This window comes from Electrophorus electricus, chromosome 25 (assembly GCF_013358815.1).
Source record: "Electrophorus electricus isolate fEleEle1 chromosome 25, fEleEle1.pri, whole genome shotgun sequence".
Classification (NCBI taxonomy): domain Eukaryota; kingdom Metazoa; phylum Chordata; class Actinopteri; order Gymnotiformes; family Gymnotidae; genus Electrophorus; species Electrophorus electricus.
Window position 1 is genome coordinate 10,010,955 of NC_049559.1, and position 17,002 is coordinate 10,027,956.

General features: G+C 42.8%; 3 protein-coding genes across 3 annotated transcripts in view; 1 reads left to right on the plus strand and 2 right to left on the minus strand.

The window, feature by feature from the left end:
* Positions 1 to 2,323, minus strand: part of LOC118240765 (rho guanine nucleotide exchange factor 11-like) — a 7,236-nt gene extending 4,913 nt beyond the window's left edge. The window contains exon 1 of the mRNA XM_035522721.1: positions 2,211 to 2,323. Coding sequence (XP_035378614.1) covers positions 2,211 to 2,323 — 113 coding nt within the window. The remainder of the gene's footprint in view (positions 1 to 2,210) is intronic.
* A 1,109-nt stretch (positions 2,324 to 3,432) lies between these two features.
* On the minus strand, positions 3,433 to 4,980 carry LOC118240766. The gene is made up of 5 exons (XM_035522722.1): positions 4,938 to 4,980; positions 4,585 to 4,677; positions 4,220 to 4,348; positions 4,080 to 4,142; positions 3,433 to 3,956 (listed from the first exon to the last, which is right to left on the minus strand). The coding sequence occupies exons 1-5, from the start codon at positions 4,978 to 4,980 to the stop codon at positions 3,433 to 3,435; spliced, it is 852 nt and encodes a 283-aa protein (XP_035378615.1).
* A 9,139-nt stretch (positions 4,981 to 14,119) lies between these two features.
* On the plus strand, positions 14,120 to 15,721 carry LOC118240767 (polyadenylate-binding protein 1A-like). Its single transcript, XM_035522723.1, is given in 3 exon segments — positions 14,120 to 14,171; positions 14,174 to 14,997; positions 15,032 to 15,721. Coding segments are annotated over 3 exon segments (1,566 nt in total).
* The last annotated feature ends 1,281 nt before the right edge of the window (positions 15,722 to 17,002 follow it).

A 17,002-nucleotide genomic window follows, 5' to 3' on the forward strand; every position in this document is an offset into this window, starting at 1 on the left:
CTCCTTCGGCCTCCAGAACTGCAGCAATTCTTTCTGGCACAGCACTATGTGCTGAAAATACTCTGCAGGAATCTTGGTCCAATCTTCATAGGATATTTTCTCTCAAATTACATGGAGGGACTGACATGTTCTAAACTGCCTGTTTTATACCTTTACCCAGGGATGTTCTATAGGATTAAGATCTGGGGACTGTGAAGGCCAGGGAAACATTGAAAATTTGCTGTCTTGATACTGGAACAAATCCGTAATTATACAACCCTTGCGGCAGGGTTTCTTGTCTTGTTGAAAGTGTCCTTCTGCCATAATTTAAGCAGCTGCATGAAGGGATGCACTTGGTCACAATACATAGGTAAGCCCTTCTGTTCAAATGTCTACTGATTTCAGAGGACCCATGGTGTGCCAAGAAAACATTCCTCACACCTTTGCAGTAAAATCGGGCGAAACACTGGTCGAAACGTCTACCAAGGAATCCACTCCTTACGCTGTTCGGCCGCACTGTGCCCTTCTGCAAAGATGGTAAGGAAATCTCACAATTAATATCGCGATATGTTATCGGCCTGGCAAACGTCACATCCGGGTCACCCCAACACCATCTCAGCCTGCAGATGGCGTAAGTTTACACGACGGATTCTTTTATTCTCTTCAACGACAAAACTCAGGTCTGTACACCAAAAATATGGCTGATTAAAATGCACGTAAATTAAATTTAGAGTCAATAAAATGCATATGAATTGACGCTTTGACTGATAAGTAGTTTTATTTGACTCAAGTTTAATCAACTTATCTTTCAACTTTATCCATTTTTATTACTTGCCTTATTTATCGTTTATTTGAAGTTTGCGGGCGCAACGTTCTGATTGACATTTTGCCTCGAGAGGTGGAAGTAACGAAAATTGCTTGGGTTAAACGATTGATTAATTAATGAATGTTATTGGATAAACAAGGCAACTAAAACAGTTACTAATATTAAGTGATAAGAGTCCGGTAACAAAAATGGCTTGAGTTAAACGTTAAATGACGTGGCACAAAGTTACTCAAATTATTTAATTATATACCACTGTAGTTTTTAGTTTACATGCATTTGTTGTTTACACCCTCATAGAAACTCCCTTCGTCATGAATGATAAAACTTGATATTTGATTTTTTAAAATGTATCAAATCAAGACTGTTTTAATCCTTTCTTTTCCAGATAACTATCACTTATATTTTCAATTCACAAGCATTTTTTCATGACCAGTTTAAATTTTCATGGATTTTTATCAGCTTCGATTTCATCATTTAGAATTTGCTAGTTCCTCCACTCATGTGCCTGAAATGTTACTAAACCGTGTTGTAAATTAGTAGATTCATTCATGTTTGAGGAATTCTGGCTTGTGTTTATTGTCTGTGGGCAGAAAGGATTTCCTAGAAGCCAACTGGCAAAATGTTCCAAGATTTCTAAGAAATTATTGAACTTCCCTAAAAAAAAAACAAAAAAACAAAAACAAATAAGTAAGCTGAGAGAACTAAAACGAAAGCTATAAATACAACTTGACAGTTTTCAGCAGCAAGCGAATTTGTACGGTTACTGAGCTGCTAGCTAGCTAGCTAGCTACCGGCTGCACTGTTAACCGTGCTTCCGGTGGCTACATAGCTAGCTAGCTACTTTACTGTGTATGATTCTGTGACCTCCTGGGCTTGGAGGTGTGTTTCTAGTTTTGGTTAAAGGGTCAAACTGCATGGTCTGCCCAGGCCCATAGTGACTTTGCTGGGCATGACTCTGTGACCTCTTGGGTTTGGAAGTCTGGTTATAGTATTATTTAAAGGCACAAAATGCATGAAGTGTGCCCTGGCCCAGCACTACTTTGCTGGGCATGACTGTGTGACCTCTTGGGCCAGGAAGTCTGTTTCTAGTTTTATTTAAAGGGTCAAACTGCGTGAAGTGTGCCCAGGCCCAGAGCTCCTTTGCTGGGCATGACTGTGTGACCTCTTGGGCCTGGAAGTCTGGTTGTAGTATGATTTAACAGGTCAAATGGTCTCCATTGTGTGTCCAGGTTTAAGGCTACTTTGCTGGGCATGTGATTTAGAGAGCATTGGAAGTCTGGATCCTGTATTATTTAAAGGCTCAAATCACAAGAAAGTGTGCCCAGGGACGAAGCCACTTTGCCCTGCATGGTTGATGTGACACGGTGGGCCTGGAAGTATGTTTTTTTCCCATCTATCCATTCACTTGAAGCGGGTCAAAGTGCCCGAATTGTGCCCAGGCACGGAGCTAGGTTGCCGGTCGTCAGCACGTGCGCACTTCGACCCTTGAAAACATGAGCCCCAGGGGCCGTGCGGCATCGAATATGCACGGCCTTCGAGCTACCAACTGGGCACGAGAGCTGGACACATCGGGTACGGAAGCCTTTCGGTCACGTGCTCGTTTTCCACGCCTTCAGCGCACGTAGCCTGCAAATTTGAAACCGGTGCGCATTTTATTCTTTTCCCCTTTTATCCATTCATATCTCTCTGCTACTTTGGAGAAGAGAGACGCACGCGGGCTCGTTGAAAAGCTCTGGAACTCAGCTTTCAGCCGGTGCTAGCGATGGACGTCGGAGTAGAAAGTCTGTTCAGGGCTCTTTGGAAAGGGCTGCATCTCCCCTGTAATCGACTTCGAGCGACACGCGGATCGGACCCACCGTTTTCACGCTACGATTTTTTAAAGCCGCCAGGGATGGGACGAATGCGTGGCAGGTGGCGTTCGTTAGGGACAGTCATGGAGGTGATGCGCACCGAGTTGCAGGCCATTTGGACCTGGCCCGGCCTAGATGTGAGTATTCAAAGTCACCGCGTTTGTTTAAACTTCCTCCTCCAATTCGTTGCAATTGCGCATGCGCTTCTCGCTCATCCGTCTGGAGCGTAGCACTTTATTGGTAAATATCTCTGGGCTCCTTGGGAGTAGAAAGTATATTCAGGGCTCATTGGAAAGGACTGCATCTCCCCTGTAATTGCCTTCAAGCGGCACGCGGATCGGACCCGCAGTTTTCACGCTACGAGTTTTTAAACGTGGCGGGCGGCGGACAAAAGTCGCGCGCCGGACGTCTTTGCGGCTTAATATCTCTGCGCTCTTTGGGAGTAGAAAGTCTGTTCAGGGGTTGTTAGCCTCTGTTAGCCTCACAGATGTACTATATCTGTAGCTTTTAACAGCAGGCTACGCTTCACACCACGTCTCTTCTGCCCTCAGGCAGTTGGCGGAGGAGATGCCTAACCTGCAGGAGTACCTGGAGAAAGAGGACATCGAAAAGAAGCTTCTGAACCAAACCAAAGAGGAGCTGCCCTGTAAATAAAATATAAATATCTGTATAATATGTAAATAAAAGGAAGAAGTGGTTGTATAGTGTAGTCGTTTGATTATAAATAATCTCATAATAATCTTATATACAAAATTACAGTCCAGGGTCCACAGCACTTCAGACCGAGAAACCCATCTCTGCAGCCAGATCCAGAATGCCAGGAATCCCCTCCAGCAGGCCTAGAATTTGGTCGGAGAAGAACACTTCTCCTTCTTTATTAACAACTGCATCACACACCAGTGGCTCCTCAACAAAAAGGTTCTCGAGTGGCCTTTTGCTGGGAGGTTGGCCCTCATCAGCATGTGCCTCCGACTCTGAGCTGGAGTGAGAGAATGATCCCTCATCTCCAGAGAAGGCCTTCCTCTTTCTCTTCCGCAGCTGCGGTGGTGGAGTCGGCGGCTTTTGCTTGGCTATGTTCTGCAGGTGGTTCTGGTGGCAGGCCATATGCCATTGCTCCAGGCTGGACAGGTGAGAGTAGTAGGTCTGCCTGTACCACTCCCAGTAGACCTGCTGCCAGTAGAGCTCCTGGTTCGTATAATAAGCTCCAATGTTGCCAGGCAGCCGAGGGGACTCGCTGGTATGGAGACCGGCATTCCGCATACAGTAGGGAATCGGCGTAGAGTGCCAGTGGCTTGCACCTGCTGTGGACACATATGGCATGAAACTGAAGACTGCTTGCTTCCATTACTGTACACCAGGGATGATAATGATCTGTTTATGATTTCCCCAGCTACAAAGAGTACTAAAAATCTAGAGTATCTTACGTATGGATGGATTGGCAGTCAGCACATGTGGAGAAGGCTGATGGCTGTGTACCTCCACCAGGCCTTAAAAACATCAATTTAATTAGCTTTTTCCTTTTTCCCCCTCTTTATCATACATAGCAAATTGGTAAGGAGCACACCTGTGGGATGCTGAAAGATCTTTATGGGCGGTGCCTCTACAGCACCACTAACATGGCCGACCACATGCGAGGGTGCCACAGCGATTCCGCAAGGGAAGGGTGCCGGCCCATAGGAGTCCACACACATCACTGTCTCGTGGGGGGCGCGGGAGACGACACAAAACAATTAATTCGAGTCAAATATGGTTGATTTAAACAGTAAACAAATGAAACAATGAAATGTTAAAAATGAATGAAAAGAGCAAATTTACATTATAAGGAAGACAAAATATTAAAGTTGAACTAAAATGACAGAAACGGATGTACATTGTTTCAAATACATTCGGCAATCTATGAAAATAGACAGTTATGGATGAAGAACCCACCCGCAGGCTGGAGGTAGACTGGATTCATCTGCCTTGGAAGCTGCCCATTAGCATGGGCTCGGGCAAAGTGCCTCTGCCTCTCCTGGCCATGGCCTGAATGAAAACCGCAAAACGGGTGCCCAGAGGAAGCATAAATGTGTCCTGTGTTCATAGTTAATATGAAAAATTGACAGCTTCTTAAAAGTAAATTGCAGAGCAAAATCAAGGTTTGACCAGATCTGTGCTTTTCAAGACTCAAACTGAGCTCCAAACATTCGAAACCAAACATTCCGCAGTTGCTTAGTACACACGTGATGTCACCATTTCTTCATTTTTGAACAAAAACACTACATTAAACAGGCTGCTTCAATAACCTCCATCAGCTTGCTCCATAGAGACTGGTTTGGTTGGAGTCATTCTTCTTTGTTTAGTTTGTCTAGATTGAAATAATACAAATGTCATTAACTCTGGATGTTTTTTGCAGTATTTTTGACTATACACTCAGGATTCTAGACACTATGTCTTCTCAATAAAAACACAAGACAGATAGTATGTGAATGCAGTGCAGATCATGGAGGCCTTATTCTGAGCCATCCATCCTGCCATCACCAATAGCATGTGTGAATGTGAAAAGGGAAACACCCACTCTCTTATACATCTTTATGAAACTCTTCTTGTATACTCACGCCCCTTTTTAAGTCAGTTATTGCAGTTTCTGTGGACAAGTAAGACATCCTCCCTTTGCATCACAGTAAAGCCCACAGTAAATCCAACTCATCCTTTGGCCTGTTGTCACTTCAGTCGGCTGCACCCAAAGGCTGGATACATCCGCATGTGTTACTGCTATTAAGGGCTTACTTAAAGACAATTTTAATAATACCTGTAAATGTTTTACTTCTGTTCAAGTCATGTAGCTTCTGTTTGTTAACTCTTGTTATATAACTCTTCTTGTTTGTTGTATTTTGTTATTTCTTTCTCATTTTTCTTCCTCTCCCCCTTCTCTACAAGTGTCTTCTGGTAGTTACAAATAAGAATTAGTTCTTACTTTCCCATTTTAAGATCCTTTCGAATCTATTTGTACATCTCCACCTTACCACCTGTGACGAATGCCCGAGTGCCGAAGGGCCTGGAGCAGGACGCACAGACTCCCGTGACTGTGAAATTCATTTATTAACACGCAACGTAACTGTGGCACTCACATATAACAGTAACGGATAACGTGACTTCTACAATTAACACGGACAACTCACACGTAACCGAAGACAATATACACAGACAGAACAGCTAAACAAACATTAACAAGGGCTACATGAACGTGGACATTGACATTAAGCACAGGCGCTAACAAACAATGACCAACAGTGAGGGGAGCACCGACAGGGGTTTAAATAGCCCAACGAACACTGACGCTAAACCCTGTACAGGTGCGTGCCCTCACGGGGGTGTGGCCACAAACAAATCAAACACCCCTGCACGCGGCAGGCCGGACCACGTGACTTGTGGGGGGGAGCGTCCCGTGATAACACTAGTTATCTAAAGTTTTACATATAGCACAAAGACCCTTCAGGATGTAAATTAATGTAGACACTTGGGAAAAGGCATTCATTTACATCCAGGCTTTTCTTTCCATCATTTAGGCTCCAATTGGTAACATGAAACATACGGGGAAAAAAGCTAACAAAAATGCCTTTTATTTTGGGGTTATCCAACGTGGATGTGGATGCTGGGGATGCAAAATCAATCAGTCATTCAATACATTTCCTGATTCACCAGGGTCTTGTAAAACAAAACGCAAATAATACATCCAAAATGTAAAAACGTACACAAAACCTTTCCAGCACTACACTGGACATCAAAGTCTTATAGAGGAAACAGTTCATAAATGCTTTAAACACGTCCACAGCAGTGCGCCCGTTAGCCAGCACAATTGCAAACACTATGCATGCAATGTGCTGTTAGCACCTCCTACGATGTGGACGAGGGGTTGGATTTTAGGAGGCAAAAATAGAACACAGCAAACCTATAAAAAAACAACAACCTCAAAGTATTTACAAATCTGTGCCAATATGTAATGTCCCTAAGCGCACTTCTGATCATGCATCTATGCAGAGTGGAACACTGCAAAATCTGCACATGAACATTGTTCTCATCTTGCAGTGCAAACATGTCCTCCTCCCATGTGAGGCTTTATGTCGCACGTCAGTGGTATGCACTGATGGCTTCATACCGCTCCTCAGCCACAGAAGGAGGAAACACGTGGCTACGCAAGTGATCCTTCCTCCACAGGTCCCCAATAGCCGAAGGCTTCGCCAGTCCAAGATAGATCTTTATGCTGAGATGAAGAAGCATTTCATCAGCATTTCATCCATCCATGGCCTCTTCATGTCATCCCCTTTTCTCCAAGCTGCAAATCGGTTAGTATTGTTGCATAGGGTTTGGATCACCTCTTGACTAAAGAACAGCTGGAAGATGTTGGAAGGGCTGTAGACTGTCTAAAAATCCATGTGAACTCCTGGGATGAAAATTCAATGGGGCAGGCTGCTCATTTTCCTCCCAGGTGTCGCGCCATCTGTCCTCCTGTGCAGTAGCTGGTGCTGACGCTGTGCTCTTTCCCCTGGAGCTGATCTTGTCTTCCTTGCTCTGGCATGAGGTTGTTGCCCAGCTAAGGTGTGGAAGGTGTTGCCGGGTGTCGGAGGTGACGGTATGGACACTCCTTTCTTTGCTTGAGGTGGGCTTGTGCTTCTGCTGCCTTTGTGACTAGCCAGTCTTCCAGCAGGTACCCTCATGGGTGTCCATAGATTGTGGGATGGTAGAAGTTGATTGTTCCCTGGGAGTGGGTCACAAAAGGTGTGAAACATTCCATATGGGGTAGGCTAGGATTGATCTGCTTCACTGCAAGACAAAGACAGCATAACATAGCCAAATGAGTACAATATGTACCATGAAAATAAATACAAACATCAAATTGTCATGAGAAATAAGGCTAAATTATTATATGTAGTAGTTACACTTACATTACTATTTATTGCATATTACTTACAACTATAGTACACTGGCTAAATCATATTGGCGTAACAGGCTACAATATTATGCTACGCACCATAACTACTTGCTAAACGATATTAGATTCAGTGCCAATAGGCTAAAAGATTATGTTGGGGTAAATATATAGTATGCATTCTCTCAAGCCAACCCAACAATCTCGCAAAAGTGAATGATATACTTACGGCATATCGAGCACGGCGTCGATTCCATGGACAAACGCGACTTCGCCCTCTGAGTCCATGCTTGCAGCCATGGAAGCGTCATCACTCTCACTTTCCTCATCACTAAATCTAAACGAAGTTCTCATCAACTTCAGCCAGTGTAAGTCGTTTCCTTTCCATGGTTGTGATAAAGATATCCACTAAAACGTTTTATCAAAAGCAAAAACAAAATCACGAAGTAAACTGCCCAAAAACCGAGCAACTGAAGTGCACTCTGCAATAGCAACAGGTAAACAGCACGCGCGCAACAGGGCTCGTTAATGTGTTCCGCGTGGCCGCGTGGTGCATAGTACAGGACATGTGGTTCGTTTTTTTCTGAAGATAAAAAGCAGAAAGAGTAAAACCCGATGTAGAACTAGGGGACTGCAATATACGTGTAGACTTTGCAAACAAGGTCATTGGGTTGCGTGTATATTTTAAATAAGGTAATAAACAAAGTATATTTAATGAACTATGACTCGTTCCTAAATAAATAAGATCTGAAAAACAATTACATTAAAAATAAACTTTAATACAACTTCCAACACCAAAAAAAAAATAATTTACAAAACAGAGATTTACAATTTACAAAACAATTACAAAACAGGAAAAAATATATACAAAATTACAGTCCAGGGTCCACAGCACTTCAGACCGAGAAGCCCATCTCTGCAGCCAGATCCAGAATGCCAGGAATCCCCTCCAGCAGGCCTAGGATTTGGTCGGAGAAGAACGCTTCTCCCTCTTTAGTTACCACTGCATCACACAACAGTGGCTCCTCACCGAAAAGGTTCTCGCGTGGCCTTTTGCTTGGAGGTTGGCCCTCATCAGCATGTGCCTCCGACTCTGAGCTGGAGTGAGAGAATGATCCCTCAGCTCCAGAGAAGGCCTTCCTCTTTCTCTTCCGCAGCTGCGGTGGTGGAGTCGGCGGCTATTGCTTGGCTATGTTCTGCAGGTGGTTCTGGTGGCAGGCCATATGCCATTGCTCCATGCTGGACAGGTGAGAATAGTAGGTCTGCATGTACCACTCCCAGTAGACCTGCTGCCAGTAGAGCTCCTGGTTGGTATAATATGCTCCAATGTTGCCAGGCAGCTGAGGAGACTCGCTGGTATGGAGACCGGCATTCCGCATACAGAAGGGCATCGGCGTAGAGTGCCAGTGGCTTGCACCTGCTCTGGACACATATGGCATGAAACTGAAGACTGCTTGCTTCAATTACTGTACACCAGGGATGATAATGACTTGTTTATGATTTTCCCAGCTACAAAGAGTACTAAAAATCTAGAGTATCTTACGTATGGATGGATTGGCAGTCAGCACATGTGGAGAAGGCTGATGGCTGTGTACCTCCACCAGACCTTAAAAACATCCATTTAATTAGCTTTTTCTTTTTTCCCCTTTTTATCATACATAGCAAATTGGTAAGGAGCACACCTGTGGGATGCTGGAAGATCTTTATGGGCGGTGCCTCTACAGCACCACTAACATGGCCGACCACATGCGAGGGTGCCACAGCGATTCCGCAAGGGAAGGGTGCCGGCCCATAGGAGTCCACACACATCACTGTCTCGTGGGGGGCGCGGGAGACGACACAAAACAATTAAATCAAGTCAAATATGGTTGATTTAAACAGTAAACAAATGAAACAATGAAATGTTAAAAATGAATGAAAAGAGCAAATTTACATTATAAGGAAGACAAAATATTAAAGTTGAACTTAAATGACAGAAACGGATGTACATTGTTTCAAATACATTCTGCAATCTATGAAAATAGACATTCTTGGATGAAGAACCCACCCGCAGGCTGGAGGTAGACTGGATTCATCTGCCTTGGAAGCTGCCCATTAGCATGGGCTCGGGCAAAGTGCCTCTGCCTCTCCTTTGCCATCAGAGCTACAGAGTTTTAAGAGGAGAAGAAGAGCATTCATAATATGCAAACTTTATATACTACATGCTTTAACACTACACTGCCAAAGGAGTTAGCTGACAGATGTTTCATCATTCCCCATTCGATAGTTCACTGAAAGAGTTCACTGTTAGAAAGCTCTTAACATGTCATGTCAGTTACGATGCCCTGGATTGGGGAGGATGAACAAACCAAACCATGTGGGCCTTTGTGTCGCTTGAGAAGACTGGCACACAGATACCATATCAAAGCTTGAGACTTATTTTTTGTGTCCTGAATCCTTCCTGAAGTAGCTAAGAAGCTTTGCTTCTATCCTGAATCGCTCAGTTAGTAGAGCATCAGACTTTTAATCTGAGGTCCCTGTTCAAGTGAAAATATTGTTACTTTGCCACTAACATGTGCTTGAGAAGTTTCTTGAAATACCTCTAGATCAACCTAAGTCAAGGGACAGGACCCTGTTGCCTTGAGCCTTGCCAATTAAACTGACATGTCACATCTGTTTCCCCCAGCTGTGATTCTGTGCATTGGCTGTTATCCCAGGTTAGGCTAGCTAGTTCTCCTGGCAAGGATGAAAACTCAAAATCCTTCCTACTTTAAAAAATCAACACTTCTGAGCCTATTCTTTTTGAGTTCATTACTGAGATCATTCTCATAGCAAGTTCATTACACTTTGTGCACTTATTGTAGTGCGGTGAGCAGTTTCTCTATTAGAGTAGACTTGTTCAAGTCACAGAATCCATTTACACTTGAATGAAAGTTGAACATTAACACTTGTGCATGTGTGCCGGCTATTAGCTAATGCATAAGGGAAGTCATTTCGGAACAAACCTGTGAGGCAATTGTCTTTCAGGCAAAGTGTCTGTATTCAGGCAAGGACATGTGCATGTTCAAGTCCTTGCCCTGTACTTCATTCTCTGCAGTTTACTGAGAAAGACCTGACAGCAGTTGAATACCTTTGGTTGTTGTCTGCTACCTCGTCTCTGTCTCTCTCTGTGTTCGTATGATAGGCACCACTGCATGCCATGCACCAGGCCGCCTTTCTTGTGGGGCTGTCTCTCACGACAGCTATGGAGTGCATAATTGAAGACAAGGTAAAAGGATTCCCTTAGGATTTGCATACATTTGGTTTTTGTCTGGTACATCGCCTCTGTCTCTCTTTGTGTTAAATGGAGCCTGCTCAGATGATGGTGTTGACAGCTTCTAGGTTTTTCACTAGATCCAAAGCAGTGTCAAACCTGTTTTTACATTTAAATGTTTTAACCTGGTTTTGTTCACAAAATAAGAACAATACACATTATAAATGTTAGGTAGCTACATATTTATACTTCTTGTACAAACTAAGAAAATAATAGAACACTAATTTAGTTGTTTGACATATTGACACCTGAGCAAGACATGAGTGAGGGATAAAAAGGCAGGATATTAGTCACACAAAGTACTGCCAAAAAGGTTTAAAAACACAGATGTGGGGAAGCCCATGAAGCCCACTATATAGCTTTGCTGTTACTGTAAAAAGGCCAGTTGAAATATAACCACAGACAGTTATGGACTGTAATTAATATGAAACTACATGATGATATTGGAGCTATATAACTTACTTCTTTAATATAGTATTCTCTAAAATAATGTAAATACATTGAATATATGAATAAAAGTGTAGTAAAATCATCCAGTGTTGTACTATATTATTTTCAAAGCAGGACCTTAGGTACTTATAGCCAAGGACCTGTGTCAAATCAATTTGCCCTATTACGATTGAACGTTTACTATTACTATTACAATTGTAACGTGAATAATGTGATACAAATAGAGCTAATGAAGTACAATCTCATATAACTCACAAGTAGCTGCTACTTTGTTAAAAGTTATAAATGTCAATTAATTATTCATATTGTTGTTTGTGGGGAATTCAGTAGGTTGACTAATTCAAGCAACTCTCAAAGTATCTGCATAACCTGAACCATACATTATGAACACATCCATTAAAATAAAGTTGAATTCATGGAATATTAGGCAAGGAATGAAAGGAAGAATTAAGTAGGTCCAGCAACTAAGGGAATCCTCTCACCTTGTCGTCAACTGCACACTTCTTAGGGGTCACAAGAGATGCTCTCACTGGAAAGCAATCCTGGTGCGTAGCATGTGGCGGTCCCTGCCATGCGAACACAGAGAGAGACAGAGACGAGGTACCAGAAAAAAACCCCAAATGTATTCAGCTGCCAACAGAATCCTCTCACTTGTCTACAATCGTGTACTCCGCAGCTGTCACGAGAGATGTCCTCACTGGAAAGGTGTCCTGTTGCGTAGGCTCTGCCGTATCCTGCCGTACAAACACAAAGAGAGACGGGGGGGACAAGGTACCAGAAAATAACCAAATGTATTCAGCTGCTAAGGGAATCCTCTCACCTAGTCTTATGCACTCTGTAGGTATCACAAAAGACATCCTCAATGGAAAGGCATCCTGGTGCACAGCATACAGTAGCCACTTCTCATTGACAAGATGTCACGGCCCCTGGACCCGCCCCACGACTGTCCGCTTGCTTGTGTTCTTAACCCAGCCAACCAGGCTGAGAACAAGTCGTTTCCGCTCGGTGAACTGGGAGAAAGGGACAGTGTGTGGAAGCCCAACCCCAGTCATGTAGGTTTGCTTCTAACAGTACCATTAACATCACCCACTCTGGTGCACTAGTTTGAGTGTATTAGAACTAGTAGCACTGCTGAAGCATTACATGTATCTATAGCAAATATCTATAGCAAATATTCTGACCATGATGAAGTGATAGGTTGGTTAAGGCAAACTGAGTATGCAATACATGTTGCTTAGGTCACTTGCTCTAATTGTACACAACTGTAAATCTACACAACTGTACATTAGTTAAAGTCTACACAGTGTCAGTGATGTGAAGTACAACTGAGAGTTCCCTTGTTGTATTCTTCCAACAGACATTTTCACAGTCAAGTTCTGCGTAAGTGGGGGAAAAATAATATGAGCTTCACATCAAAGAACATTTTAAACAAATGGACTGATGACTGTATGGCTTACCCAGTATAGCGAGAGTTCTATATACACTCCAATTAAGACTGACATTCTAGACTTGATCTCGTATTTACCGTTTCATCTATATTCTAATGTTAAAGAGCATAAAGCTAAAACAACAATACAATGTCATTGTCTAGTCCGTTATGAACTGCCAGTTATATGCATGCTAGACATGTTTATATGCAAATATTCAACGGCATGTTTAAGAACTGCACATCCTGATGAACAAAATGCAGAGCAAAAACACACAATTCAAAATACTCACCATTACTCACACAATACTCACCATTCAAGAACAGACACCTGTGCCAAAGTAGGGAAACACATAAGAATATTGATTGTGTAAAATTTAAAGAGGAAGTCGCACCGATAAAAGGCGCGTTAGTTATTGTGAGTTCCACAGCGGTGTGGTAGTCTATAAGCCTATAAAGGGAAGGAAACAGTGAAGTGCACAGAGTAAAGAGGTATCTTAGCACTTAACACATACTACTAGGGCTGTGTGAAATAGCCAGTAATTATTTAATTTGCATTAAAAATCAACAGAATAAAAAATGAAAATTATCTTTAGATGCAGCTCTAATTTGTTCTAATAGAAGGGATAGTATGCATAATTAGAAAAATATTTGAATCTTTTTTTTTTACTGTAAAAGAAGGCTTGCATTTGAAAAGTTAATGTGGTGGCCTTTTATTATCTAGCTATAAGATATATATATATATATATATATATATATATATATATATATATATATATATATATATATATATATATATATATATAAAGTTCCTCCGATAAGTTTATATATATATAAAAGTCCTCCGATGGTCGGGGGCGGGGGGGTAAAGCAAAAACAAATTTATAAATTTTCAATATTTCGCACGTACTTTAAATAAAATATTTAGTTATGATTTACATATTAGATTTTTTAGGCCTTCTAAATGTTTACTTTTGATACATTCAATAACTAACGTTAATGCGATTTATGTTGCCTAGCATTAGGCTAATGAAAATGAAGGTTGCTGCGTTTATCAAACTATTAGTATTTATTTAATGATCCAGTGTGACCAGCATATGGACGATTTTCGAAAAATGCTTTAACTAGCTAATATATTGAAATGTTAGGCGTTGTTAAAGCCTAGTATAGTTAATAGACTAAAACAGACCCAAGCCTCGCATTCACGCTATTAACGCGTTCGGTTAATTGTTTTTTAAAAGAACGTCCACTGTTACATAAAAAGCAAGTTGTGGTTGATCTCCATTATGAAGCTAAATTCTTCCATTAAACATTTTGGCACTGTTGAATACTGGTTCATTTTGAAAAACTGTTTTATAATTCGTGTAGTTAGATCATTTGACTCACGAAGATGAATCCATGTGCTCCAAGTTATCCGATGGCCTCGTTGTACGTCGGAGACCTTCAGATATTACCGAGGAAATGCTATACGAGAAATTCAGTCCTGCTGGCCCAATAGTCTCCGTACGGATTTGCAGGGACGCGATGACCCTCCGCTCACTTGGATACGCATACGTGAACTTTCAGCAGCAGGCAGATGCTGAGCGTGCTTTGGACACTATGAACTTTAACATCATCAAAGGCAGACCTGTGCGAATTATGTGGTCCCAGAGAGACCCCTCTCTTAGGAAGAGTGGAGTTGGCAACATCTTCATCAAGAACCTTGACAAGTCTATTGACAGCAAAGCTCTTTACGACACATTCTCTGCCTTTGGGAACATCCTTTCCAGCAAGGTGGTGTGTGACGAGAATGGCTCTAAGGGCTACGGCTTTGTGCACTTTGAGACCCGTGAGGCTGCGGAGAGAGCAATTGAGAGACTTAATGGCATGTTGCTCAATGACCGCAAAGTGTTCATTGGCCACTTCAAGTCTCGCAAGGAGCGTGAGGCTGAGATGGGGGCCAGGGCCAAAAAGTTCACCAATGTGTACATCAAGAACTTTGGAGAGGACATGGACGACGACAAGCTGAAGGAGATCTTCAGCAAGTTCGGCCAAACGCTGAGCGCTCGCGTCATGACCGACGAGAGCGGCAAGTCCAAGGGCTTTGGCTTTGTGAAGCACGAGGATGCCCAGAGGGCTGTGGATGAGATAAATGGGAAGGAGCTGAATGGGAAGAAGGTGTATGTGGGTTATGCCCAGAAGAAAGGCGAGAGGCAGACAGGGCTGAAACGAAAGTTTGAGCAGATGAAGCAGGACGGTATGACTCGCTACCAGGGAGACAACCTGTACGTTAAGAACCTAGACGACGATGACTCGCTACCAGGGAGACAACCTGTACGTTAAGAACCTAGACGACGGTCTGGACGACGCGCGTCTACGTAAGGAGTTCTCTCCGTTCGGGACCATCACAAGTGCCAAGGTGATGATGGAGGGCGGCTGCTCCAAAGGGTTCGGCTTCGTGTGTTTCTCCTCGCCGGAGGAGGCCGCCACGGCCATGACGGAGATGAATGGGTGCATCGTAGGCACCAAGCCGCTGTACGTGGCCCTGGCGCAGCGCAAGGAGGAGCGGCAGGCCCACCTCACCCACCAGTACATGCAGCGCACGGCCAGCGTGAGTGCCTTGCCCAACCTCGTGCTCAACCCCTACCAGCCTGCCCCGCCCTCCGGCTACAACATGGAAGCCATTCCACAAGATCAGAACTGGGCTACCTGCTACCCGAGCAGGCAACTGGCACAGCTCCACCCCAGCACCCGCTGGGCTACGCACAGCATTCAGCCACAGCATTTCCAATACATGCCGAGTACCATCAGGCCCGCTGCAGACCAATCTCTGGGCCAGGAACCTCTCACTGCCTCCGTGCTGGATCTGGAACCTCCGCAGGAGCAGAAGCAGATGTTGGGTGATCGATGGTCTGTTTCCCGTGATCCAGAACATGCACCCCAACCTTGCAGGGACGGGTTTGCTCCTGGAGATCGACAACTTGGAGCTTCTGCTTATGCTGGAGTCTCCTGAGTCTCATTGAAACACTGAAACTGAAAAAATAAAAACGCATTAAATATTGAAATATTTTTGCCTGGTCCATAGACTCCAGTTTCAGGCCTTGATTACAGTAAACTAAAACAACATGTAAAAAGGCTAAATGATTGACACGTGTACAGTCGGTGACTCCTTTCTTTTTGTTCCTCTTACTGTTCGAATGCTCAGAATGTCAGTTTTTGCAGTTGACAGCTGAGCATTAGGCATGTGTATTGGATTGTATTAATAATACAATTGAGGATTCATTGCTGTTCAGGGACCCAGCAGTGGTAACTTGGCAGTGGTAGGGCTTGAACTAGCAACATTCTGATTACTAGTCAAGTAACCTCTGAATAGTATTATTATGATTAATATTATTAATATATCTTACACTGAGGTCTGCTGAAGCTTACCCAGGATCCTTTGCAGCAGCCTGCCATATGCACAAATCATTACGAAAGGACACAGAATCTCTAAACTACCTTGTTTTATGTTATTAGTTTGTCTAATTCAATGTTAAAGCACTTTCCCCTGTAAACACTCTTTTTATGACCTCATTTCACCGTTTCATGACTTTATGCCACGAACCAACCAACTATTCTTTTATACAACTCTTTTCAAACACTTCAACCATTGTGGGTAACTACACTATTATACACCTGTAATTCTTGTTATGCTATTTATTTTATTGGTACTGTCGATACATCGATGTTAGGAGAAATACCTCATGAATACTTTAAATGAATCCTTAAAATGACACCTATTCCATTTACTAATGCTAAGCTTGCTACAGTCTGAACTTCTAGCAAGTCAAGAGAAGTCTCATGCAGTTTCTGTATTTTCTATAATTGCATAATATATGGATGGTTTTAAACTCAATAACATACGCACTTGCAAAATATGTGAATATAAAGGAACAAAAATAAATGAACATAACCACATACCTAAACATCATCTGGTACCATCACCCCATCACCCCTCAATGCAGTATGAGGATGGTCAGATTGTTGTATTTACTAATAGTTACCACTAGTATTAAAATAACAGTAAGCCCAAACTGTTCGACTATGTCCTCTTAAACAAACCTGTGATTTTTTAAATATTTGGACCACATCCTCCTGCAGAATAAAACAATCAGGAAATACAGTTGAGTTGGCCCATACCGCCCTCACATCAGTGTGATTTCCATCAATGACGTGTTATGGCTCTGGGTAAGGAACAATGTTATATTGTTCAATAAACTTTTCACAGGATGCATATTTTTCATTGTTTTAGCAA

What these genes read in the sequence shown, in the direction of transcription:
- LOC118240766 (XM_035522722.1), bottom strand. Translation starts at nt 4,980, where the DNA reads ATGACTCCAACCAAACCAGTCTCTATGGAGCAAGCTGATGGAG. An exon ending in TATGGAGCAAGCTGATGGAG is followed by an intron (nt 4,678 to 4,937) that starts GTTATTGAAGCA and finishes GTTTTCATTCAG; the next exon opens with GCCATGGCCAGGAGAGGCAG. An exon ending in GACTGCCAATCCATCCATAC is followed by an intron (nt 3,957 to 4,079) that starts GTAAGATACTCT and finishes ATGTGTCCACAG; the next exon opens with CAGGTGCAAGCCACTGGCAC.